Genomic DNA, 27,359 nt, shown 5'->3' on the forward strand with positions numbered 1-27,359 from the left:
TTCTGAGGCTAAGAAAACAGGTTGTGATTTGAAGTTATAATGTGTCTTGAAAAGAAAAGCACTTTTTGGATTACTTTTTAATTCTCTGTTTCCATGAATTCAGCTTTTTTTTTTTTTTTTAAGATTTTATTTATTTATTTGATGGACAGACATCACAAGTAGGTAGAGAGGCAGGCAGAGAGAGAGGAGGAAGCAGGCTCCCTGTGGAGCAGAGAGCCCAATGCGGGGCTCCATCCCAGGACCCTGGGGTCATGACCTGAGCCGAAGGCAGAGGCTTTAACCCACTGAGCCACCCAGGTGCTGTAAATTTGGCTTTTTAAAAGATTTACTCTAAAGGAATAATATTTTTTCTTTGGCTTATCTCACTTAGTTTAATAGCCTCAGGGTCCATCGACATTGTCACAAATGGCAGGATTTCCTTCTTTCTCAAGGCTGAATATCCCGTTTTATTTGTGTGTATATACACACACATACCACATCTTCTTCATCCATTCATCCATCGGTGGGCACTTAAGCTGTTTACATAGCGTGGCTATTGTTAAGTAATGCTACAATGAACATAGGAATGCCAATACCACTTCAAGGTCCTGTTTTCATTTCCTTAGGATATACACTTAGAACTGAGATTGCTGGATCATATGGTAATCCTATTTTTTAATGTTTTGAGGAACCTCCATACTGATTTTCATAGTGGCTGCACCAATTTACATTCCCATCAGCAGGGCTCTGATTATAGGTATCCTAACAGGTGTGAGGTGATACCTCACTGTGACTTTGTTTTGCATTACGCTGATGATTAATGATGTTGGTCATCTTTTTATGTACCTGTTGACTTATAGATCTTTGAAAAAAAAAAAGATCTATTCAGTTTCTCTGTCCATTTTTAAAATCAAATTGCTTATTTATCTGTTACTGGATTGTATGAGTTCTTTATATATTTTGGATATTAACCCCTTATCAGATATATGTTTTATTAGTATTTGCTCACATTCTGTAGGTTGTCTTTTTGTTTTGTTGGTGGGTTTCTTTGCTATGTTTGCTGCAGTCCATCTCACTTGTTTATTTTTGCTTTGGTTGCCTTTGTTTTTGGTGTCAAATACTAAAAATCAGTGGAAATGCCAATTTCGAAGAGTTTATCCCCTCTATGTTTTCTTCTAGGATTTTTATGGTTTCGGTCTTAAATTTAAGTCTTTAATCCATTCTGAGTTAATTTTTACATATAGTATAAGAAAGGAGTTTAGTTTCATTCTTTTACATGTGGATATCCAATTTTCCCAATACCATTTATTGAAGAGATTATCCTTTTTCCATCGTATATTTTGGCCTCTTTGTCAAAATTTGACCACATATACATGGGTTTGTTTCTGGGTTCTGTATTCTGTTCTATTGATCTATGGGTCTATTTTCATGCCAATACCAAATTGTTTTGATTACTATTGCTTTATAATATTATTTGAAACCAGGAGGTATCATGCCTCCCATTTTGTTCTTCTTCCTCAAGATTGCTTTGGCTACTTAGGATTTGTTATGTTCTGTACAAATTTTAGGATTGCTTTTTCTATTTCTGTGAAAATACCATTGAAATCTTGATAGAGATTGCATTGAATTTGTAGATGTCTTTTAGTAACATAGACATTTCAACAGTATTATTTCTTCCAATCCATGAGCACAAAATACCTTCCCATTTATTTGTGTCTTTTTCAATTTCTTTCATCAATGTCTTAGTTTTCAATGTATTGATCTTTTACCTCGTCAGTTGAATTTAGCCCTAATTATTTTATTCTTTTTAGTGCAATTGTAAATGGAACTGTTTCCTTTTTCTCTTTTGGATAGTTTATTGTTAGTTTGTAGAGATGCTACTGATATTTGTATATTGATTTTATATTCTGCAACTTTATTGAATTCATTTATTAGTTCTAACAGTGTTTTTGGTAGTCTTCAAGGTCTTAGAAAACCACACTTATTTTTTAAATTTTTATTTATTTTTTAAATTTAAATTTAATTAACCAACATATAGTACATCAGTTTCATACGTAGAATTCAGTAATTCGTCAATCACGTATCACAGTGCTCATCACATCACATGCCCTATTTAATGCCCTTTCCCCCCAACACACCTCCATTCTAGCAACCCTCAGTTTCTTTCCCATAGTTAAGAGTCTGTCATGGTTTGTCTACCTCTCTGATTTCTTCTGTAGGGAAAGGGAGGGATAACAGAATGTGAAGAAATCTGGGGAAAACACTGTTTTAAAATGAATTGATAGAGACATAAAATGATTCTTAGATGGATAGCTACTGTTCAAGTTGGTTCCATGGAGAACATACTCTTAAAGTTTTACTATGTGATGTAGACTCCTTCCTCTACCTCTACAAAGCCGAAAATGAACAAAAGGCAATGAAAGGAATAGTTTTGCCATTCCTATTGATTTATGTACCAACAAAGTGAATTAGGCTCTTTGCATATAAGTATCTTTAGTACAAGGAGTGTTTTAAAAGATATTAGCAAACTCTTTTCTTCAGTGCTTTATGGTATTATATTACTGCTACTCTGTCACACTATAATTAACATCTTGTCAGACTTTCTATTCTAAACCAAGATAAGCATCACTGAATATCTTGACTTTCAAAATTTCATGGGACTGTAATTTTCTATTCAAGGTGTCAGACATAGTTAAGTCATGGCTAAGTTGTAGGTGTTGTCATGGCAGGTCAGGGGAGGACACAGGGCTTTTATTAAGCATTGCTTTGTTTTAGAATTATTTTATTAAGCTCTTTTTTTTATGACAAGGTAACAGTATGCTTAAAAGCTGAAGATTAGGTTGTGTTTATTATGTTTCTGTCAACTATGTTCATGTAAACTAAGGTCATATTTCTTAATTGCCCTGTAGTTAATTGTAAAACTATGCAGCAATCAAGTTGTAGATTATTACTCTTTGAAAATGTGCATATGTGTATTTACATGTGTTCATTGGTCTTACCTAGCCAAATGTGGTCAGATGTTCACCTGGCACATATCATAGGAATATGAAAATGAACAAGCAGGCAGATCAAATGGTTTTCCGGGTCTAAGGTAAAGAACAGAAGCCCCAGCTTTCTGGTCCATTCTTTCTTCTTTGCCATTAGAACTCCCTGAGAAATTTAAGTTATCATCAGCATCAGATCTGCTTTTCAAAATCTTTTGAGTCATAAAGGACTTCTCCAACCCTCTCCTGACAACATCCTTAGCAATGAAGTCTGTCTAGTGCCTATGATGTTCCAGGCACAGTATCAATATCCCTTATGTAATACCCCAGTTTGATATTATCTCCATCTAGAGATGAAGAAATTGATCCTCAGAGAGGTAAGTGACTTGGTCATGGGAATGTATGTAATAAGTGGTCAGCTAAGTTTTAAACCTTTATTGGATTTTTTTAAATTGTGGAAAGAACACTTGACATTAGATTTACCCTCCACACATTTTTAAGTGCACACTACAGTATTGTTAACTCCAGGCACAATGTCACACAACAGATTTCTAGAGTTTATTCATATTGTATAACTGGAACTTTATACCTGTTGAATAGTAACTCCCAATTCCCCCCTCCCTTACCCTCTGGCAACCATGATTCTATCCTGTTTCTATGAATTTGACTATTTTAAACACTTAATATATGTAAACTCATGCATCATTTATCCTGTGCCTGCTTATTTCACTTAGCGCAGTGTCCTCCAGGTTCATTCAATACAATGAACATGGGAGTGCAGATAGCTCTCCTAGATCCTAGTTTCTGTCCTTTTAGTTATATACCCAGAAGTGGGATTGCTTTCCATAGTGGCTGCACCATTTCATAGTCCCACCAACAGTGTGCAAATGTCCCCAAATCTCCACATCTTTGCCAGTACATGTTATGTTTGTTTTGATTTGTTTAGTAATAGCAATCCTAACAGATATAGAGTAATATATTGTGATTTGATTTACTTTTCCCTGATGATTATACCTGATTCTAAAATCATGTTTTACTCACGCTTTCATACTGCCTTCCTTAAGCCCACTTTCACAGTTTCACATTTCCTCAAAATAGACATCACCAAGCATCCTCTTCTGTGCTTTGTCATGTTAACAGAATCCCAGAAACATCAAGACCTAGGCGCAGGTCCAGCCATCTACTCCCAAAAGGACAAATCACTGCCTACTCCCATTATCTTAAGTTGGTGGTAATTATTATTTCCTTTGAATCAGCCCTTGATGTGTATATCTACTAACAGATATAAAAGGAAAGAAAGCCACAACTGAAGTGGCAGTTTGTATTATCAGGCTGTGCAAACGAAATGAAGAAACACTCAGGCTGTACACTCCCCCTCCCTCTAGTGGTTAACTTAAGTCAAAGAAATTTGTGATAGTATTCACTTCCTTTTTTAGACTACAAAATATGTTGTTAAAAGTTGTTTTTTTGTTGTTGTTGTTACATATCAAGTTGAACTTTGAACAACTTATAGAAAATGAGCTTAATAATTCTGGAATCAAAAAATAGGACTCAGTCTAATGGCATAGGATCCTAGACATGGTGCTTTGATAGGTTTGTACTTTTGTTTGACCCTGTGGGAGATGGAAAAAATGATGTGGTATAAAGTGACTCTAAGGGGCACCTGGGTGGCTCAGTGGGTTAAAGCTTCTGCCTTCGGCTCAGGTCATGATCTCAGGGTCCGGGATCGAGCCCCACATCGGACTCTCTGCTTGGCGGGGAGCCTGCTTCCTCCTCTCTCTCTGCCTGCCTCTCTGCCTACTTCTGATCTCTCTCTTTAAAAATAATAAAAGAAAAAAAAGTGACTCTAACACTTTTTAGTATGAGATTTCAGTGTAGGACACATTGTGTCATTCTTGAAACAGAGTGAATTATGAAATTTTAATCAAAATTTCCTTCAAGGGCTGTGTTAATTTTTGTTCCTATAAATTAATGGTAAAACTAAGAGGAGGTATAATCTTTTTTTTTCTTTTTTGATCTTTTAATATGAGTGTTTTACTTGCTTTTCTTTTACTTCATATAAATGTCCTGATTACTAGTAGGTTGATGTCTGTGAGAATTGGCGAATTACAGTATTAGACCTTTAAGATTATCATCACCATTAATAAACCAATTTTATAGGAAAGTTCCTTTTATTTTTTTGTTTTTTATTTGCCAGGGTTTGTTTTTTTTTTCCCAAGTACAATTAACAGATAGTGTAATATAGTTTCAAGTGTACAATAAAAAGATTCATCAGTTCTGTACATTACTCAGGGCTTTTTATGAGATGTGTACTCTTAATTCCCTTCATTGGAAAGTTGCTTTTAATATGAAATAAATCTTTCTCTTTTAGATATGTTACAGTTGATGGGGAACTGCACCTAGAATCACAAAAACCTAAACTTGGGTCCCTGAGGTACTTCTTGTTAGCTGTATGACCTTGAGCAAATTACTTAAATTAATCGTCAGTTTCCTCTTAGTTTTGGAGACAAGTACCATTGCAGGAGATTGCAGTGTGGACCAGACCTAATGGACATGAAACCTCCTTTGCCCATTTTAAAGTGCTGTATTACTATATGGTATTATTACTTACTATTTATTCCTGCTTTGGAGTGAGATTTGAAATACATATACATTACTTTTTGCTTCATTTGTGTATATGTATTTTTTTTCAATTTATTTATTTTCAGAAAAACATTATTCATTATTTTTTCGCCACACCCAGTGCTCCATGCAAGCCGTGCCCTCTATAATACCCACCACCTGGTACCCCAACCTCCCATGCCCACCGCCACTTCAAACCCCTCAGATTGTTTTTCAGAGTCCATAGTCTCTCATGGTTCACCTCCCCTTCCAATTTACCCAAATTCCCTACTCCTCTCTAACGCCCCTTGTCCTCCATGCTATTTGTTATGGTCCACAAATAAATGAAACCATATGATAATTGACTCTCTCTGCTTGACTTATTTCACTCAGCATAACCTCTTCCAGTCCCGTCCATGTTGCTACAAAAGTTGGGTATTCATCCTTTCTGATGGAGGCATAATACTCCATAGTGTATATGGACCACATCTTCCTTATCCATTCATCCATTGAAGGGCATCTTGGTTCTTTCCATAGTTTGGCGACTGTGGCCATTGCTGCTATAAACATTGGGGTACAGATGGCCCTTCTTTTCACGACATCTGTGTCTTTGGGGTAAATACTCAGGAGTGCAATTGCAGGGTCATAGGGAAGCTCTATTTTTAATTTCTTGAGGAATCTCCACACTGTTCTCCAAAGAGGCTGCACCAACTTGCATTCCCACCAACAGTGTAAGAGGGTTCCCCTTTCTCCACATCCTCTCCAACACATGTTGTTTCCTGTTTTGTTAATTTTGGCCATTCTAACTGGTGTAAGGTGATATCTCAATGTGGTTTTAATTTGAATCTCCCTGAGGGCTAATGATATGTATTTTTGAAAACAGTAAATCATGCTGTAAACCCTGACAATTAAACTTGTATTACTTATTAAGCAACTGTATTTCCAGATATGTTTTCAAAAGCCTTTAAATTACTTTCAACATTTCCAAAGCAGATTTAATTAAAAAGCATTTTTTAGAGGTTACTAAGTGGGAAAGGGACACTTATGACAGAAAAAAGGCACAAAACATTTTAAAAATATGTTGCTGTGAACTCTCAGGCTGGGAAGCCTTTGAGAAATTGTTATTGGTGTCCAACTCATACAACAAAGTCATCTGTAATGGATGCTGAGACCTTTAAAATGTAATAGGTATAAAACCAAAGAGACAAATATTAGACAATTTAATTCTCATAGAGAATATAACACATATTAAGTAAATAAGAACTGTCTTATCATCATGACTGTGTGTCAAGACCCTGCAAAAAAAATCAACCCCTCAAATTTCCAGTGAACATAATGTCTCCATTGACTCTAGTGGGAACTATGAAGTTGTGTGAATTACGGATGCTGTTCATTTTAGTGATTCGAAAGCTGTGAGATTCAGAAGAAAGGTCAATAGACTTGAGAAATCAGAATATTCAGATTTGGTTCAGCTCAGCCATTTCCAAGCTGTGAGTTTGGTTAAAACTCCCTTGGGTGTTCCTCACAAGAGTATCCTGAGTGCCATGAAATCCTGTGTTAACTGTCTTTGCAGCAAAGTCCCACAAGTGTCTCCTAAGTACAAAGTGTGGCCTATTATCATTACAGTATCCTGGCAGAGACTTCTAAAAACAAAGAAGCAAACACAAATCTCTGTTATCACAAATATCCTAAAAATTTGAGTTGGAGCCACACAAATTCTTCCTTACCTGTTCATCACTCCCACTGTGTCCATTTCTTCTTTTCCTGTCTGCCTTGCGGCTTCCCACAAGATTGCCAGAGGGGCTAAACACCTCTTATATGTGGAGGTTCATGCCTTCTTTTTCTTCTTTGGTTTCTCAAGCCAAGAAATTTGCAAGGCCACCGAAGTCTTCATGTGCCCTCTCTGTGACAAGAACTGTTCACTGCAGAGACTCAACGAAAGCTGTATCTACGCCAAGGTAAGTGTGGACCCTCACATTCTCCTTCCTGAACTCTACTTTTTCTCAGAAGCAGATAGTAAAAAGTCCTCCAAACAAACTTAAGTGTTCCCAAGAGTTTCAACAATCAGTAACATTGACAACTGTCTAGTCTGTCACTCTGCCGCCATTACAAAATGAGTGCATTTTTATTTGAATATTTTGTTCTTCCAGTGCTTTTATAACAGATCACTGTCATAAGAGACATAAACTTCTACTTGGAATGACAGCTAGATTTTATTAAGGAGAAGACGATGGTTTCCATTACTAATGATTACGTTTGTAACTTCCACGAACACTCATCACAAAACTTTTAATTTTACGAGAAAAACAAACAACATACTAAAATTCTCAGGTTGCTGCCCATTAGAATCCCTGAAGGGTTTTTTTTAAACTTTTGAAGCCCAAGCCATACACTTGAGCAAATAATTAAATCAGTACCTTTGGATTTAGAGCCTAGACATCAGTCTGTTTTAAATTTTCCCAAGTGATTCCAATGTGCATATAAGTTTGAGAAACTGAATTTTGCAGTGATTACTGTTCATCTTTAAAACAGCTTTACTGAAGTATAATTAACAAATATAATATACACACACTTAAAATGTATTAATTGATACACTTTGATATTATATATGCATCTGTGAAACCATCACTATAATCAAGGTAATGAATATGGAATCACTTCCAAAACTGTCCTCATGGCCTCTTGTAATCCTGGCCTCCCAACCCTCCCCAGTTCCACTCCTGTGTCCAGACAACCAACTACTTTCTGAATAGATAAGTTGGTATTTTCTGGGCTTTTATGTAAATGGGAGCATACAGTGTGTGGTGTGTGTGTGTGTGTGTGTGTGTGTGTGTATGTGTGTGTGTGTTTTCTGGCTCCTTTCACAGCACAATTATTTTGAGATTCATCCATGCTGTAACACTTACCAGTAGATCATTTCTCTTTATTGCGGAATAGTATTGCATTACACAGCTATACCAGAATTTTTCTATCCGTTCCTCTACTAATGGACCCATGGGCTGTTTTGAGTTACCGTTTTACATAAAGCTGCTCTGAACTTTCGTCTATAAATCTCCATATAGATGGGCACTGTTATTTCTCTTGGGTAAAAACCCAAGAGTAAAATGACAAGATTATATGACAGGTGGGTGTTTAATCTTCTGAGAAACTGCCAAAATGTTTTCCAAAGTATTTATGCCACTTGACATTCCCATCCTCAGTATATGAGAGTTCCAGCCTTCTTTATAGTCACTAATCCTCAGGATGGCCAGTCTTTTTAATTCTAACTATTCTCATAAATGTATAAGATGTTGTGATTTAGTTACTTGGAAATAATATGGACATTTTGGATCTTGCTTTTAAGGTTTGTGAGCTGGGTTCATAGCAATACTGTAACCAGCACAAATTTTTCCCCACAATGAAAGCAAGATCTGTCTGTGTACAGTACCTGATGCAGCATAAATGAAGGATTTCCAGTCTGGCTGGTGGGAATGGGCGTACTGGTACTCATGCAAGGTGATTCTTTTTTTGTAGGTCTCCTCACAGACATGCTCACTGAGCACTATTTGGGGTGCCCCAATCTGCATCCTGTGAACTCTTTTAGTGTGATAACCTGAGGCAATCCTAATGCTCATCTCATTTATTTCCCACTTCTCAGAGATCATTGCCCTTCTTGCCCAATATCTACTGTCTCGAAATCTGTTGCTTATGTATTTCATTCATTCTTTGGTTGTTTCCAGAATGGGGTAAAATCAATCTTTGTTAGCCCATCATGTTCAGAAGTAGAGGCCTCTCTGCAATTAATTTTGACAAAACAGGGTATAAAATCAGAAATCACTTAATATCCTACTATGAAACCAAAACTTATGAAAATTAGTTACTGACTTATTTATTTTGAATGTAAACCATGAGGAAAATCTGTTTTATTTTCAGTGTAATTTCTAAAAGTATGCTTAGTTTCCCATCCAAGTACTAACCAGGCCCGACCCTGCTTAGCTTCCGAGATCAGACGAGATCGGGCGCGTTCAGGGTGGTATGGCCGTAGACAAGTATGCTTAGTTTTGAATTATTTTGAATGTTTCCATAAAGATATCTTGTTTGGGGAAGCATTTTCTCAATACTTTTTGCAAAAGCCAAGCATATTAAAGTCATTAGGTGTATGCATACACACACATACATACATACATGTCCTTCTCCTAACCTGTGCATTTCAAGGATATATGACAGCCTTAGGGATACCAGAAAATCCATATATATGTTATTTCTACTTTTACTTGTACACATTTAATAAAACACCCTAGCAGTATCTGAATTCTAAAAATAAGAAACATTCCCAATGACAGAGTGATAAAGAAATTGTCCAAGGAAACACTAAGTATAGAGGGTTTTTGTCATTATGTAATATCTACATCCCTCCTTTTCTTGGTTAAAAAAAGAGTATGTATAGAGACATGTATGACTAAGAAAGAATTCACTTAATAACTATTATAAGGAAGGTGGAAAGTTACCTGGCAGAGAAGATTATTACCTTCTGGAACAATGCAAGAAAAAAAATCTCACCAGGATGAAATATTTAATATCTATTGTATTTTTTCTTCTGACTAAGATAAAATGCAGGTACTTGTTTTACACCTTAAAAACAGAATTACTCTTCCTTTATTGATGGAAGTAACATTCTTTTGGAATATCAGTTTGTATATTTAAACATCTAGAAGTTTGTATATTTAAACATCTAGAAGTTATTTAAACATCTAGAAAAAAAGGAATAGATTATTACTAAAGAAACAGGCAAATCAATCTAAAATCACCTAGCCACATCATCTAGAAACTTGTTAATTCCTTATGGAATCCATCACCACTTTGGACAAGAAACAGAAAATTAAGTGTCATGTTATTGAAAAGTATGTGTGTCTACACATAATTATTTTCTTAATAATTTAAGGAATGTGTTCCATAGAACAAAATTGGTCCCATCATGTGATAAAATTTGTATTTAAGTAATTAACATATTTTAACATTAGTTTAACATTTAAGCATATTAACATCATTTTTAATATTTACAACCATGATAATTAAAAATTTTTTTCAACTAAGTAATTCAGTGATATTTGCACATTTACTTAAAAGCATCTGACACCAGTAAGGTCAATTTGCTTTATGCTAAGCTTTCTCGTTTTAGGTGAGATCATTAGAAGGGTTTTGCGTTGTTTTTTCATATCATTTTAAAAGTGATTCTGACCTTGAGGTTAGCTTTATTTATAACAGTTATTAGTTTCTGAGTTTGTTTGTTTTTTTTTTTTTTATTTGCTCAGTAAACATTTACTCAATACCGAGTATGAGCCTCAGACCATACACCGATATTGTTACTACAACAGAAATAAGACAGGCTATTTTTTTCTTTTAAGAAACTTCATGGAAATGTCCGTGTAGGAATCACATAGGATATGTGTTAAGAAGTAGATTTCTGGGCCCCACGTCCTACAATTCAGAATCGATTGGTCAAGGGTAAGGCTTAGAATTCTGCATGTTAACAAGATCCTTAGGTGATTCCTCCAACCACATTTTAAAAAGATATCGCTCTAAATAATAATTGGTCAGGAACGGGGAGGAGGTTGGGCATGGACTCCTGCCATGTTTATGCAGCTTGTGTTGCGGTCCAGTGGACATGGGTGGTTACACAGAGTTTGCCCTGTCCAAGAATTAAGGACTGAGGAAGTGAGAGAGGCCTGAACTCTAGCCTAAATTCCAACTCCTTGCTCCCCTCCCCCCTCCTCCCACGGAGTAGCCTAGCCTGCAGGGTTGAATCTGCCCAAGAAGTGCTTTGTTCTCCTTGGCCTAGAACAGCATTAGTGGAATGTAAATGACAGTTTCCAGAGGCTAATGTGATCCTGAACCCATCATACAATTTTAGAGAGAGACCTAGCAACTACAGTAGAAGAGATCAGGACTGTAATCTTCCAACCTAGTAAGAAATTTACCCCTTTAAACAATATCTGCATTTATTGATTTCCAGACACACTCAGCTCCCCAAGAGAAATCAGATGTCAAACATAATGGAGAATTTGTACTTAAACATAGTTTTGTTGGAGGCTTAGTTTGCTTCTGTCTTTATATATTATTCCTACTCACATCAACAGTGTTGAATAAAATGCTTGTCCGTAGGTCCCCCTGTGCATAAAGACAAGCTATCTTTCTAGTAAAATAATTCATTGCAAATACACACCTGTAGATAGGACACACTTCCTTTTGCTTTTGGAAAAGCCTGTTATGTTGCTTTGGGAATTTTCTTGAGATTTCATCTGGAGCTTTGTTTTATAGGCAAGAGTCTCTTTCCTAATATGCAGAAGGTCTTTTCCCCTTTGTTCTCCTGCCAGTTACGCACAGTGGAAGTTGAGCCATTCATGCTATGCTTGACTCTTTCTTCTCCCTGTCCCCCATTTTCATACAACAGCTCAGGTATCAGCACCCTAAGTGCGACCCTCAGCACCTCCAGCTATAACTGCAGACTTCAAATTATCCTTAAGTCCAGGGCCTCCCACATATCTTAGCACATCCCACCTGTCATATCTTAGTGGCTCTAACACAACGATTTTATACTCCTCCTTAGGGTGAGTTCTGAAGTTTTTTGTAACTCCTACTTTAGCTGTATCTTGCATTAGGTATATGTAGTCTCTCATTATATTAGTATTACGTGTATACCTCCCTGTATCTCGTGGATGTGCTTCTTTAAAAATTAATGTTTAATTTATTGAATAAAAAATAAATTCCTGAAAGATTTATGAAAAAAATTTAGAAGAAAAAAAATGAAAAGCTTTTTTAAGGAAAATATGACTTAAATTATGACAGATCATAGGCAACACAATTATTGGTAAGCATGGCTTTGTATTTACCCCTTTTCTAAAAGCACTGTTGTTCCTGAAGCAGGGGGAGAGCCGTGTTTTCCTGGTGACCTTTAAGTCCCCATGTGTAAGGTCTCTGTTCTAACACTCTAAGAGGCTGTTTCCTGCACTGGGTCTGTTCTGAAGGAAACCAGACAGCTGCTCACCAGCGTGGCGGCAGCAGGTGTCTCTGTGGGATGCCTTTGGAAACAAAAACGCTGGATTCCCCCAATGGGTGTAATTTTATGAGCTCTGTAGAGAATTTCTTTATAGCCATTTTCTCACCTCTGCATAATATATAGTGATGACTGTGGTGAAAACCGATTCTTATAACATTTTTGGAAATCCCAAGCCTTAAGAACCATAGAAGTTAGAACCAACTAGGACTTCCTTCACCTAACCACAAACCTTCGAAAGGAGCACGTTTTGCATAATGATATTTTCAGTAATGTCTTATTTTACAGGAAAACACACTCTACCTTTATCTGTATTAGCTCATGTTTTGCAGTATGTCCCAAACATTACAATTAAAATACACATTGGTATTATTTTAATGCCCTCAATGACTGTAGACTGTGCAAAGAGGACACCATTGTATTCCCATTTTTCTTTAAATAATGTTCTTTAGCCCCTAATTGGCCTTTCTCTTTTATGAGGATAGTGTACCTGTTTTCCCTATAGTTTCTATAGCACATACATACAGGACCACAAAACATATTACCTTGGCTGTATTGGTTTAATATCCCTCACTATAAATATAAAATACATAGAGAATGAGGGCATTATGCAAATGAAAGGAAGCAAAAGTAATTTGAATTTACAATTTATTAAAATCAAACAATCCTTGCAACCCTGAATATTGTATTCAGTAACATCATATAACTGTACACTGATCTTTATAAAAATTCAGATAATGTCTGATTCAAAAAAACACTTGGGTAATATCCTAAATGTTTAATGATATATGAAACTTCTTGAAAAAAGTTGTAGCCACTATTGGACCCATGACACATTCTGATAGATGTCCAAAAGTAGGGCAAGCACTATGATACCTTTCCATTGAAAGTGCCAGTGCCAGCTCACTGGTGGAATTCTGCATGTTGTAGTTACAGCTTCCCCAGTCCTGGAAATTTTGCTGACAGGAAGTGCAACCAGGAATGCCTCAACTGAAAAGCTAAACTTAGTCTGATGATCAGTGGCCCACACAGTACTTCCTCAGGGTGCTAGAGCCCCTTTTCAGCAGAAATGAAGGTGAAGTCCAAAGAAGAAAATAGGGAAAATGTTGACTCCTCATCTCTTCCCATGAAAAAAATCATAAGAAACAGTTGCAGGACTAATGAAAGGATCACACATCTTATATTTACAGACCATAAAATAATGTGATTCATTTGGAAAAAAAAAATCATAGAACGTAAATGTACACTATAATATCACTAGATGACTAAAATCAGTATGTGATTAATATTTTTGCTTCATTTTCCATTAAGGTGACATATTTGTTTGATAATGGAGGGACCGTCTTCTTTGCTATTTTTATGGCAATATGGGGTAAGTATGTTCTTCTGTTACTTAATTGCTTGTCCTTGTTTTCTGAAGCTGTTTCTTCACATACATACACACACACACGCATACACACACACACAAACACACCCTGTGTATCAATTCAACAATGAAATCTCTTGCTTGCTTTGTTCGCTTCATACATTCATGGCTTCTTTGAGAATTTAACTCTTCTGCTAATCCTCTAGTCCTTAAAGCCTTGACCTTCCTATACTGAGGAGTGTGTTTTTCCTGCTGAAAGCTGGTGGTAATTATAAAAAAAAACTGGAACATACTAGAATCCAAATTTATAATACCTCTACTTCTGTGTGTAGAAGTGATGCTCAGAAAATGCTTCGTTTGCATAATATTTCTATGTGTCTATTTTTTTAATGTTACACTTTACACACTTAGAGAGACAGAATCTATTCCATGTATGATTAAGCAATAATATCTAATACATAATAAATCTTGTTCTTATTTAACATCTTAAAACTGTAAAAATTATGTATAGGTATATGCTTTGGCTGAGTTTTATCACCATGTTTCTCATTGACTCTTTAAAGCACCCAATTAATTGAGTCCTAAAAGAAATCAGACATGTTAAGATTCCTCACCCTTTGAAGAGAACTGATGCCATTCCTGGTTAAGTCAGCTTCCCTACCATTGCCCTGTTGAATGCAAAATCATTGTCTGCTTGGCCATTCAAGGGGATGACCATGTACGTGCTGAGATAGGAAAGTAAAACATTCTACAATATACGTCTCTCACTCCCATTACCTTAGTTTTCCCAGGAGCAGAAACTCCGTATACTCTCTCAGTCAAAATTTTAAAAAATTCTCCTTCAAGAAGGTGTCCTAATTTGCCTTCAAGAAAATGCCAATATTGATGCATGCAATTAGGACAGCAGGGTTAGTTACATTATCAGGCAGGGCAAGCATCGTGAACCCTTTTAGTTTTACCTGATTCCCACAAACGTTTCCCACTAAGAGTAAAATAGACCAAAATACGAATTAAGGTTACTCAATAGATGATTCTGTACAGCCAAAAATGGTAAGAAAGGAAACCTTTTAGATGATTTATCCTCTATGTTTCTGCTACTAGTCTCATACTTTTATAGTTCTCCTTGGCACAGCCACAAGACAGTGATCTTGCTTCAGCTTTCAGAAGATGGGCTTGTGAAAAGACTAGGGTGTAGGCGATCATCTGCCGTCCGAAGCCTTCTTCCCTTGCCTTTTATACTGAGGTACGAAGTTGAGGTATGTCATCCATAGGGATGCCGTCCCGTGCATTTTCTTGGCCTGCTGGCACAGATGAATCATTCACAGTGGAGTTGTAATAACTAGAATTCCCAAAACTCGCATCATAAGGTTCTGGTGCATTGTCTAATCGCAGAACTAAAAAAGCAACAAAAAAAATTATTTTATGGTGACGGTCTGGAAGATGCATGCTTGGGCATCTGCCAGACTATAGGAATTGTTCTAGATTAGGAAGTAGATACAACTTTCATATGGGCTTTGCAGATACTGGTTTTGAAGTTTTATTTTTTTTTTATTTTTATTTATTTTTTTTTTAAAGATTTTATTTATTTATTTGACAGAGAGAGATCACAAGTAGGCAGAGAGGCAGGCAGAGAGAGAGAGGAGGAAGCAGGCTCCCTGCTGAAGTTTTAAATAAGCATACTTTTCATGACACATTTCCTTCTAGGACTAAGAGAACAGTTTAACTTCTAAAATAATTTTACTACTAGTGAACCAAAAATAAAGGAATTAAGGGAGAAATCATAATGAAAGTAGAGTGGTACTTTGTATGAAGAAGCACAGCCAGACATATGTCTCATTGACTTTTGAGTTCAGGGCCTTGAATTTTTACTCCAGAATTTTTACTTCTGGTGTAAAAAAAAAAAAAAATGATTTTTAAATACTGAAGAGCATTAGTTTTAAATCAGTGTCATTATTTTTCTAAATGTCTCAATATCATTATGGTTGAGCCAAGGAAGATGGAGATGGAAGAAATCTATTTGTAAAACCTTATATTTCTTTGTGATAGATCCTAGTTATCATGCACTTGGCATTCTCTGATTAATGATATGAGATTATTTTTTACTTTTTCAATGAACAGCCAATTTTTACATCCTTAATGATCTTGAATTTATTTTCAAAGAAAACTTGGTATGTTCTAGGTATCTTTAAGTACTAGATAGTGACTAATTACTAATCAGATTAGCGATTTAATTTTAATTATTAATTAATTAATTATTATTTAATTTTATTTAAATTATTATTATTTTATTTAATTTTAATTATTCAGTTAGGTATTCCTATGTCCTACGTATTCTTTACCCCTTCTGTTTACAGACTGGGTGCCCAGTAACCTTACGGACTTGGGGGAGGTTTCTCAAAGCTGTCTTGAGGAAGGAAAGTAGGTGTTGTGATTGAGTTATTCCATTATGCCTTAATCACAACATCTTAGACTGTATCAATTTGACAGACTGAGCTTTTGCATGTGATTACAGGTAAATCTGGGGTTTAAAAAAAAAAGGTTTGGAAAACCCTGTTGTTTGAAAGCCTATCCTTTAATTTTGAAAAGTACCACTTCTTATTTTATATGGATTCCTAGAAGTCCCCCAAATAGAATTCAGTTAAATTTACAGTTAATGGATTTGGTTCTGAAGATGAACAGTATGTCAGTCATGCTCTGAACTTAGTAAAATCAACAAGACTTAATTGACAGGATGTACCGGGGCATTTAACTATTTTTTATGGTGGCAAGAGTCCTTTGTAGAACAGAAAACATATTTTTCCCCTGAAGTATTTAAAGAAAGACAAATCAATTATGTGAAATTATTTCATTTCTGTTCTCATCAGTATTACATTAAGAAGAAATTCAGTTCTTTATTCTTAGCAGACACATTTCTCATTTTAGATCTTAGAGTTGGTCTTTTCTATCCCATGAGTGAAAAATTCCTCCGTTATTGTGATTTTATATACCCAAATACACAACTCTATAGATTCTGTTTTAGAGACTCATTAAGACAATTGATTGAGGGGCTACTGCATCTGTGTAAGCTTTAGAAGAACTGCAGATTGGAATAAATCATTGTTCACATTACTGCTGCCACGAGATCCAACAATGGCAGAAAATGTGGCTGTGCAGTTACTTGCTAACAGCACTGACCCTTTTTCCCTCCATGGCATACCTTTCTCTTCCAATTCCATAGATGTGTTTTAGGTTCTGGGATTTGGTTTATTTAAAACTAATTGTGATGCAATGATCTACAGCCCTGTATAGTTTTAAAATTCCACCCACAGGCCCATAATTATTTTGGTTATGTTCTTTGAGAAACAGAGAGTAGATCAGAATAAATCTTTCATCTGTTTCTGTCATACGAATCTCCAGATCCCTTCTAGATAAGGTAGTGAACATTAGCATCCTCATTTCATTAAATCCACAGTGTGCAGGTGAGATTCTGAAAGTTGTTTTTACCTGGTTCGTTTCTGTCATCGTAAAGTCGCCGATGGGAAAATGAATCCGTTTTCCTTTTTCCACACAGCAAGTAGCCAACAAGACTAAGCAATGAAGCACCCAGAATAGCACCTAAAATGGCCCCGAATACTACTCCTGTATTTTTATTTTCTAGAGAAGAAAGAAAAAATAATTAACAGATAAAGAAATAGAAAATAATTTTTCAAAGAAGAGAAATATGTACATTGGACTTTCTTTATAACAAAGAATGTTTAAACAACATTGGGTTTTTAAAAATTAGATAATAGTGATATGTTTGTGTATTTTGTAAAGTACTGAGTATTTGGGATATATTGGCAAATATACCTCCTTATAAAACCATACTTCAAATTTTTAATTATGTTTAAATACTTCTTATTTTTATAACTGTCTCTCATTCCTTTTTTAAAAACAATAGTACTGATGTGCCATGTGTATGCTCCATTAAGATCTAATTTCTATGTTGAGTGCTATATTGCTTTTAATCAACTCTGAATCTCTAATGAACGTTAATGATGAAATGAACTTTGGGCTTGTTTCTATAATAACTGAAAAGTAAAAAGCTAATGGGAGTAAGTGGGTAATAGGAAATGAATCCATAAAACCCCAACTGAAAAGGCACTATAAGAAAAAAGCAGTATATCCTAATACAGGACATTTCCCAATGCAATAAATAGACCAAAGCAAGATGTTTGCAATGTCTTGCACGTTGAGAACAGATGTGTAGGTCTGAGTTTAAGGGACCCCAAAATTTTATTCTATCTCCCTTTTTACTAAGTACCTTACTTGAAGCCTGAGTTTGTTATTAACGAACTATGCAATTCTCTCTGAACTCATACTTAGTGTATTGTATTTTCAGAGTTTTTTTTAAAAAAATTCATGAGAATGTTATTAAGGAGTCTTATAAAGTGTATAATTCTATATTAAAATCCATTTATAAAAACATTAACGTACACACTGGAACCTTACAGCAAAATTACTATTAAAATAAAAGGGAAACAAGGTTAACCAATTTTCTTTGGATTAAAGAGCACTGGTGGGCATAAGTACTCAGTATTCTTAGTATGTATATTGAGTTTAGAGAGACAAAAGAAAGAGAATATTTATTAAAAATCTTTCCAGTGTAGGGGCACCTGGGTGGTTTAGTCAGTTAAGCGTCTCACTCTTGGTTACAGCTCAGGTCACGTTCTCACTTTCATGAGCTCGAGCCCCATGTGGGGCTCCATGCTGGGTGTGATGCTGCTTAAGATTCTCTTTCCTTCTTCCCTGCCACGCCCCGCCGCCCTGTTCCCTCTATCTCAAAATACAAAAACAAAACAAAACAAAAACAAAACTTCCTGGTGTAGTATCAGAGTATGTATGAATGAAAGGATGCGTTAAAATTATAGCTAAATTGAAAATATATGTACCTACAATCTGTTAGCTGCAGTGCTATTAGAAAGCCTAGATTTCAAAATTTAAAACTTCTATACACTACAACTTTCAAGTAGGAATTTGTATGTATGATTTAGTGTTTACATCACTAATATAATCTGGAAGTAAGTTGTATTTGGAATCATTGAATTCATGGGAGGAAAAGGAGTATTTTTTTAAAATTTCAGGGAAAGGCAAATACCATATGATTTCAATCATATGTGGGATTTAAGAAACAATTTTTTATGGTATTCATTAGGTACTAAACTAAGAATTCAGGAGGATTTATTTTGTTGAGTTTACTTACTTTTTTTTTTAAATCAGTGTTCTGTTTTCCTATGATTGCTATGTGATATCAGATAATTTATAAATTCATTTATTTCATTCAGTTTTCACATACATATATTTCTAAAGTTCAGTTGAGTATTGTTCCTAAAAGCATGGGGCATTTCAGGCAGTTTTCTCAGATTCAGTGAAAATTGTTGCCCAGTATCTCAAAATTGTACTGCTGCCTCAACCTAATAACCTACCTCTAATTTTGTCCCACTGTCTCATCATGTTCCCATACGTAATGACTACTGTATACTGACTAAAGCCTGAAAATCCCTTTATTATTTCCACTGAATATCATGGTTGCGCTTCAGAAGTGTGAACCACCTGTGCTGCTGTAGTTGGTTTTCTTTTTTTTTCCAATATGGTACATTCTTTACATTTTTTTTTCAATATGGTACATTCTTTACATACATTTAGATATAATCTGTATGACTTAGTTTGAGATTCAGTTTCACAGAAAAGGAAAGTTAAATCCATTTATATTTACCTTCTTGGGGGTCTGATGTATTGGAGAAGATTTTTGAATTATTGGTAAACTTTAAGGTGGGCTGTAGAGTTGTTGTTTCTCGGTAGGGGGTAAACCCTATGAAGCTGTCATTGGATGTGGTGAGCCATTCATCTGATTTTGTTACCATGGGAGTCACAGATGTGATGTTTGGTGCCGTAGGGAGGATGCTAACTGAAATGGAACTGTTGTCAGGAGTTTTTATGGTATCACTGGCTGAAGACCAAGTGAACTTTTCTGAAGATATAGCAGATGTAGCTTTGGGAGGTGCTGAGACTGGAAGAGAATTTTCATTTGCTATGGATGAGTTCCAAGACAATTTAGAAACAGAGCTATGGATCAGAGGATGGCTTGTGGGAGACGTAGGCATGGGTCTTGGATTCCTAGAAAAGTTGTTCGTTGATGAATTGCTGAAGACGTCTGTTGTTCCATGGTGTTTATTTAATGGGTCCCAAAGAGAGGAATTACTTGCCTCAGGATTGGAGGTTTCTCTATTTTCTTTATTTGAGCTTAAATTTCTATCACTTTCCAAAGGAACAGATTCATTTTCCATTGTTTTTGAGCCTGCTGCAATGCTTTGTGTTGTGTTTCTCTCTAGACTTTCTTTCCCATGGCTTCCAATTAATAGTAAACTAAACAAATTTGAAATCAATAGAATTTTGGCTGAGGTCAACATTGTAGCCTTCTTTGGTATTGGTGTTATTAAGAGGAATCTGAAAAAAAGCAAATAATAAGCATCTGAATTTTTAAATGACATGGTGTTTTTTTTAAAGGATCTATATCTTTAAAGTAAACATCTAGAGATATACTGAATTGATAATGCCATACTCTTTATTCCAAAAGTTAGTTTTCTTTGGATTATATACTAAACCTAGAGTGAGTTTTATTTTCTATATAATATCTATTTCTTCTTTCTTCTAAGGAAATGCCATGCAAAAACTTTGTCAAGCCACATACCACTATTCCACTATTTCAAAGATCATTTATCTTGGGACAAGCTGAAATATTTATATATATTTGAAATATTATATATGGATTGCTAAGTAGAATATTGTAAATATAGAGCATGTAGACCTGACTGATTTCTTTAACATATTTAAGAAAATAAGGTTTTTATAAAGATATGATTTGGAATGTTTATTGTGAAAATGAAGTTACTGATTCTACTCTCAACATACCACTTTAAAATGAATCAGTTGGGACTTCCACTTAAAAACATTTTATTAGTACCTCATTTGAGTTATTTGAATTTTAAATTAATATCCTTTTTTTTTACAATACTTATCATGATGCCCTTCTTCCTACTAATCAAAATTAGGGAAAATCAGGAAGACTCTCAGATTTCAGTATAATCTTTCCTTGTGTGCCCTTATTATATAAATGAAACATCTGGCTGGGAGCATGTGTAGAAAAAATGACGTAGTAAGATAGTAGCAGAGTTGAGGTTGAAATCCTGGTCCAGACCTTCTGCCTCTGAAATGTGGAAGTACCATAATTCATTGATAGGAGGATATGGGGAAAAGATCTCAAAATTAGATTTATATTAAAATTCTGACTTCTATTATGAATAACCTGTGAAAAATAATCAACATAATAAGCAGTTACTTTATTCATCATTGTAATCATACTGAAATCGCAATATTCTGAAGACTAAATGAAATTGTATAGATAGAAGTACTTGAATCAATACCTGGCCTGAAGTAAGCAGCTAGTAGACATTAACTTCCATTTTTTATTATGAAAATATAATAATATTCCTGTAAGTGCCTTACATCTCAGAGAGTTTGCATTATCATCTCACTTGATCCTCACAATGATCCCTTGTGACAAAAAAAAAAAAAAAAGATAAATAAATAACTTGCATATTCTTATTTTGCAAAAGAAGAAACAGGTTCAGAGTGGCTAGGAGACAGCTAATGAAAGGAAGAGAATGACTGAAATCCAACTCTACTGACTTCAACCTAGTTAGATGCTAATATTTGAAAGGCTAGTTGAATTTAAATAAAAAAAATAAAATTTGAAATATCTTTAATATAAAAAATATTCTTTTTAAAATGTTAGACTGTTCCTCCCCAAACAATAAAGTCTGATAACTGATTTCCTATTCTTTGAATTGGATCTTAGAGCTTATTTTTCACTAAAAGCCTCCATGATGACCAAGATAAGAAAAGGAAGGATGTGCACCTGATATTTTTAAGGTCCAGTATTACATAGTATTTCTTAAAAGCTCTCCCAGAAATGTTTACAGTTATGGTCAACCTTAATTTTTCATTAGGGTCTGAAGAGCTTCTAAATACATCTTCTGATTTTCTTTGGGATTTAAGTGCCTTCTTCCTGCTAAATGATATCTTACATAGTGGTACAACTTAATTATATTTATAATACATCCTGATACATATTTTTCTTTCAGTTATTAGTCCATACCTGTGGATTCCTAAGGCTTTCAAAATGTAATATCTTCCATGCCCTATGCTTATCACGTAAATAAATTCTACTTAAAAAGCAAGGCAGGGGTGCCTTGGTGGCTCAATGGTTAGATGTCTGACTCTTGGTTTTGGCTCAGGTCAAGGTCATGAAATGGAAGTCTGTGCCTGGCTCCACTCTAAATGGAAGTCTCCTTGGAGGTTCTCTCCCTCTGCCCCTCCCCACCCCCTAAAATAAATCAATCTACTGGAAGCAGACTCTGTATACTCCTGACACTGTGTTTCTTGATCTGGTAGGAATTACATGGGTATTTGTATTTGTGATACCGTCTGTTTATATTTCGTTCACTTTTCTGTGATAGCCAAGAATATGGATTTAGATCCTAAAAATTGTTAACATCATTGGAAAACATATTACTACTTTGCTTTTATTAAATCAGATGTTTCACACGTTTTCTCATTTAGTTCTTACCAAAAACAAACCAACAATGAGGAAGGAAATATCAATCCTGTTCTACACATAATTAAATGGGGCATTAAAAATGCAAACAATGGGGGGAGTCTGCGTGGCCCAGTTGGTTAAGCCTTTGACTCTTGTTTTCGGCTCTGCTCATGGTATCAGCGTTATGAGGTGGAACCCCATGTGGGGCTCTGCACTCAGTGTAGGGTCTGCTTCGGATGCTCTCTCCCTCTCCCTCTGCCCCTCCCCCACCTCTCTCTAAAATAAATTAATTAATTGAATAGAAAAGTGTCAAGGACACAGAGTAGTGACAGAGATCGGGTTAGGATTCAAACCTCGGCATTAAAGCTAGTCATCACCATCTGTGTAACAGAAGTTACAAAGGAATATAGAAATTGGTTACAAAGAAATATAGAATTCAGCTGCTTTTTAGAACTTCTTCCCACCAACATTTTTTTTAGCACAGCTTCTCCAAGTTTTATCATTTTACTCAAAGTAGTTTATAATACCATTATTTTAAACACTGGAAAAATAGGGCCTTCTACCTTAAGTACCCCTCAAACACACTAAATACATTTTTATCCTAATTTAAGAAAACCCCAACAATTATCTCTATGATTCTAGGTAGACTCCTTTGGCATGTAGTTTACAAATTAACAAAAGTTATCCCCAGGACCTCCAGTTCACCAACACATTATTAAACTGATACCTCACCCAGCACATTTAAAATACAATTCAGTTTAGTTTAAAAATACTTCCATGCATCTTTTCAGAAAAATCTTTCTCCTGTGAGCTCTGTCAAGTTCATAGCAAACATTATAGCCCTTTTCATTATTTAATTCCAGTGGTCTCATTAAATTTATGAATCGTCCTTAGCCACCCATTTTTTCATTATTATACATTTTGATTTACTTTCCCTTTGAGGTTATTTTCTCTTCCTAATGAAGTGGTCACCAGAAGGGGAAAAAAATAGGCTTTAGCTGTTCTAGTTTTCTCATGTTACATGAGGAACGTGGTATTGAGCTTTCACTCCCTTCCCGTAACGAGAATCCACATATCAAGAGTCAGCAAAGTGAGTTTTGTTGTTCCTGATTCACTTTGTAACATTGAACCACCAATGGGATCTCTCTACCCCTCACCCAGCTTTTGATTGTAACTTGAAAACCTAAGGTATTAATACCCCAAATGAGCCAAGCGTTCTGTTACTGCCTATAATTTATCTCCAGGGAAAAGAGAAAGATGGGAGAAAGGGATGATGTGTGTTGTGAATACCATTTGCAGTTTATTCCAAAAATAATATGGTTACGTGTAAGGCTCTTGGGAGAATTGGTTTATTCCTGCTATCCTGGCCTGACAGTGGAGGATAACTTTGCTTCTGCTCCTTAGCTTCCAAGAGAAACAGGTTACACCTCTCCGCTCAGGTCCCTTCATCTTAAAGGGATAGAAGCAAAGGGAAATTGAAACCATCAGTTATTCAGAACCCCAGCCCTGGGCTTTTGCTGGACAAGGACTAGGAAATTTGGGTTAAATTCAACCCTATCCTGAATTGAACGCAGTGTAAGCCCCAAAGGCTAATGGAGTCAGTACAGAAAGTGCTGAAGGGCAATAAAAAAAAATCTGTGCTCCTTCTCTTTGCACTTTCCTCTTAGCCTCTCTCCATCTCCAGAGTTTAAGTATTTAAAGTGTGTTGTATACTCACACTTACAAAGTGTGTTGTAAATTTATGCTAGGTGATGGTTGGCAAGCTTGTGTGTGCCCAAATTCATCTGTGAGCCAGGTGCACTGTGGAGGCAGACAGAAGTGGGACCAAAGAAAAAATGCAATTGTAGAAAGAGAGTGTATCAAGAGAACCTGGTAGCATCGTTTCCCCTCCTGTTCTTTTTGCCCTTTTTGTCCCCTAGGTGGAAATTTGAGAGAGGAAATTTGAGGGTATATAGCATAGGAACAGAGCTAAGATCACTACAAACTTGAAAAACTTCTAAGATTAGAATTATTATGAAGGGAACAGAAAAAAAGGATTTCCACTCATTTTATGATATTTTAAACACAGATTCTAAACCTTTCTGTATATATTGAACTATTTTTATTATTTGTAGTATTTAACAAATTTTAAAATATACTTTCAAAGGGTGTGAGTTGCACTATTTTTTTTTAATAATTGCTCTATGCAGATCAAATGAACACAGTTTTCTCCTCTGTTTTTGGTGTTGACACTAAAAAGTGGTTTCACATTACGACTTTTGTAGGGAGGACGGTAGAAAGTGGTAAGAGAAACACAACAACCCCGGCCATTAAGGGAAGCAAGTCCAGACTCTCCACATAATTTTGCTTCCCCTTAAATGCATGGAGTCATTATTCTGCCCAGCCTTCTTGTTATAACTGAGTCATACCCATTTTATATCAAGTTTTTAAAATAAGGAGGTACCCTGGTTTGTATCAGGTAATCAACCTATGCAAGGGAAGAGAAATGCTAGTTATTGGCAAGTCAATCTAATTCCAAGCTTTTAAATTATAACATTAGTTCAGTGCACTGAGGGGTACTATAAAAACATGTTTTTGTAACAAAATAACTAAATAGAACTTAAAATGTGCTACTTCTCTCTCAGTTGCTTTTGCTTTTTTTTTTTATTTTATTTTATTATGGATCTCAGGCTAGAGGTTAATACAGATGGGTTTTGTTTTTCTTTGTCATAGGAAATTCAGTCTGACATTAGCCTATATTCCAGGCAGACCGTGGGTGTTACTCTTGAGTAGCCTTTACAATCTTGAACAGTATATTGCTTTTCCTAAATGAAAGAACTGTAATAAATGAGGACATAATGAACTATGCTTCTAGAAATGCCTCTTTTAATAAGAGGGTTTTGAAAGGATGAGAACACTTAGAAGCCAGAAAGGAGGATTGTACCTGAGGAACGCAGGCATATCATTTCGCTTTTATTTGACTTAAAAAGAAAGGAAAGACAAGGCTTTCTTTCAGGGGGAGAAAAAAATCTAGTTGTGAACGTAATTCTCATTAAAAAAAAAAAAGACTGGGGTATGCAGGAATTCAGGAAAAATACATAGAATGTCATATTCCCTGCTAATTTGAGCATTGTTAGTCATAATCTTCAGTACTGAAATAATTAGGTGGAACAGTATCGAGCTTAGAAAGAAAAACTGTCTGCAGAATATTCTAGACCTAGACTCCCAAGCATGGAGTTTTCAGCCTTCTATTATATTTCACTGTCTGTAGAAAATGCCTCAATGGATAAAATAGAAAGTGCCAAACAGTAAATCAGCATCCATTTAATTAAAGGAGCTTTACCTTGCCACAGACTGAAAATAATTTTAAGAAACATGATCCACACCTTCATTCCATAAGATGTGTTTCACAGCAAGTGACTTGGCCATTCAGATTTCCAGTGAGCGTCAGATGTACACACATACCACACTAAGTAAAATAGTTACATACACAACATTTTGCAAATTTTTTGATTAATAAAATCTTTGGAAGAGATGTACAGAAGCTGGTAATTCATTGTATTCAAAGACTGTTTTCCAAAAACTGTCATATTCCAATACTTTTGCAAAATTCTTAAAGCCTAAAAACACAATATAAATCTAAATAATCAATTCATATTAATGCCATTTCCACTTTAAACATCGTGAAACTTAGATACTAAGATCTGACTTAAGGCAACTCTCTCTTGTAGTCATGTACATTTTAAGTAAGGTTTTTATTTAACTCTCCAGCTGGTTTCATCATCGAGCAAATTTGGCAGTAATTCCCAAGCGAAGCTAAGTCACTTAATGCAAATGCTCATTTTGTAGGTAATTACTTAATGAAACAACTACCTGTTTTTATAAGGGTCTCCGTAGCTACTTGCCAGACAGTCCTGTCAAAAAGTTGAGCCTACTTTGATTCTCTTTGGCAAATAAAAGAGAGCCAAAGACAGAGAGGGAAGGAGAAAGGAAAAGAGAGGAGAAAAAAGGGAGAGAGAGAGAGAGAGAAAGAAAGAGAGAGAAGGGAGGGAGAGAGAGCGAGAGCGAGCTGGGATCCTAGGTAACCCAGTCCACACTCACCTTTAGGTTTGGAGGTATTTACAAACAGGAACTGAAATACACAGACAGCTGTCCTGGCTGGAATGAGTCTGCCGAGCATTAGAGAAAGCAGATGGGTTAAGAATGACAATGTCCCACTGAGCAGGAGGGTGTCAGAGAAACAAAATTAGGTGGAGCTGGCCAAATCTTGCTTGTGTAATAGAGCACCCAAGAACCTGACTGACCTGCTTCTCAGCTGTCAGCGTGAAGATATCACCTCATTCAGACCTTAAAAAAAAAAGAAAGAAAGAAAGAAAGAAAAGTCCAACCCTCCAGGTTTCATAGGTTGATCGTTTTGACTTTGGGGAAGGCTAGTTCTCTTGAGCAGTAGAACAAGGGGCATCCATTTCCTGCCCTAAATGGGGAAAAAAAAAAAAAAGGGACAAAGACTTTGGTAATGTTCCCTGGCGTATCCGGAATTTCTGGCACATGCTGGATTCGCCCTTTGCAGGTGAGGAAACCAAAATGACTCACGCCCTGCACCTGTTACTCCGTGTGAGCCCCATGTTATTCTCCTACATCATCAACAAACCTGTCTTTCCCATAGTAGGATGCCCTTTGTGTACCAAAAACTGAATGGAGAAAACACAGTGATGAGGGGTCTTGTATGCAGTCCACTGAAATCAATTTTATAGAAAGTCACACTTCACACAAAGTGAATTAATGTGTATTGGCCTCCTT

At 35.7% G+C, this 27,359-nt stretch overlaps 2 protein-coding genes across 9 annotated transcripts in view; one reads left to right on the plus strand and one right to left on the minus strand.

Annotated features, from left to right (window-relative positions):
* Window positions 1-27,359, plus strand: part of ANO3 (anoctamin 3) — a 420,117-nt gene that overhangs the window by 330,663 nt on the left and 62,095 nt on the right. For all 6 annotated transcript variants that reach the window (XM_044258975.1, XM_044258976.1, XM_044258977.1 and 3 more), the window contains 2 exons: window positions 7,426-7,522; window positions 13,909-13,969. In XM_044258975.1, the coding sequence (XP_044114910.1) occupies window positions 7,426-7,522; window positions 13,909-13,969 (158 nt within the window). The remainder of the gene's footprint in view (window positions 1-7,425; window positions 7,523-13,908; window positions 13,970-27,359) is intronic.
* MUC15 (mucin 15, cell surface associated) lies at window positions 14,110-27,273 on the minus strand. Of its 3 annotated transcripts, XM_044258981.1 has the most exons (5): window positions 26,661-27,273; window positions 21,406-21,535; window positions 19,698-20,428; window positions 17,447-17,596; window positions 14,110-15,357 (listed from the first exon to the last, which is right to left on the minus strand). In XM_044258981.1, the coding sequence occupies exons 2-5, from the start codon at window positions 21,432-21,434 to the stop codon at window positions 15,197-15,199; spliced, it is 1,071 nt and encodes a 356-aa protein (XP_044114916.1). In that variant the 5' UTR covers window positions 21,435-21,535; window positions 26,661-27,273; the 3' UTR covers window positions 14,110-15,196. The 3 variants fall into 3 exon arrangements, with proteins under 3 accessions (XP_044114916.1, XP_044114918.1, XP_044114919.1); XM_044258983.1 differs by lacking the exon at window positions 21,406-21,535 and having other exon boundaries at window positions 26,661-27,272; XM_044258984.1 differs by lacking the exon at window positions 21,406-21,535 and having other exon boundaries at window positions 26,864-26,895.

The sequence above is a fragment of the Neovison vison genome, chromosome 7, assembly GCF_020171115.1.
Source record: "Neovison vison isolate M4711 chromosome 7, ASM_NN_V1, whole genome shotgun sequence".
Lineage (NCBI taxonomy): Eukaryota > Metazoa > Chordata > Mammalia > Carnivora > Mustelidae > Neogale > Neogale vison.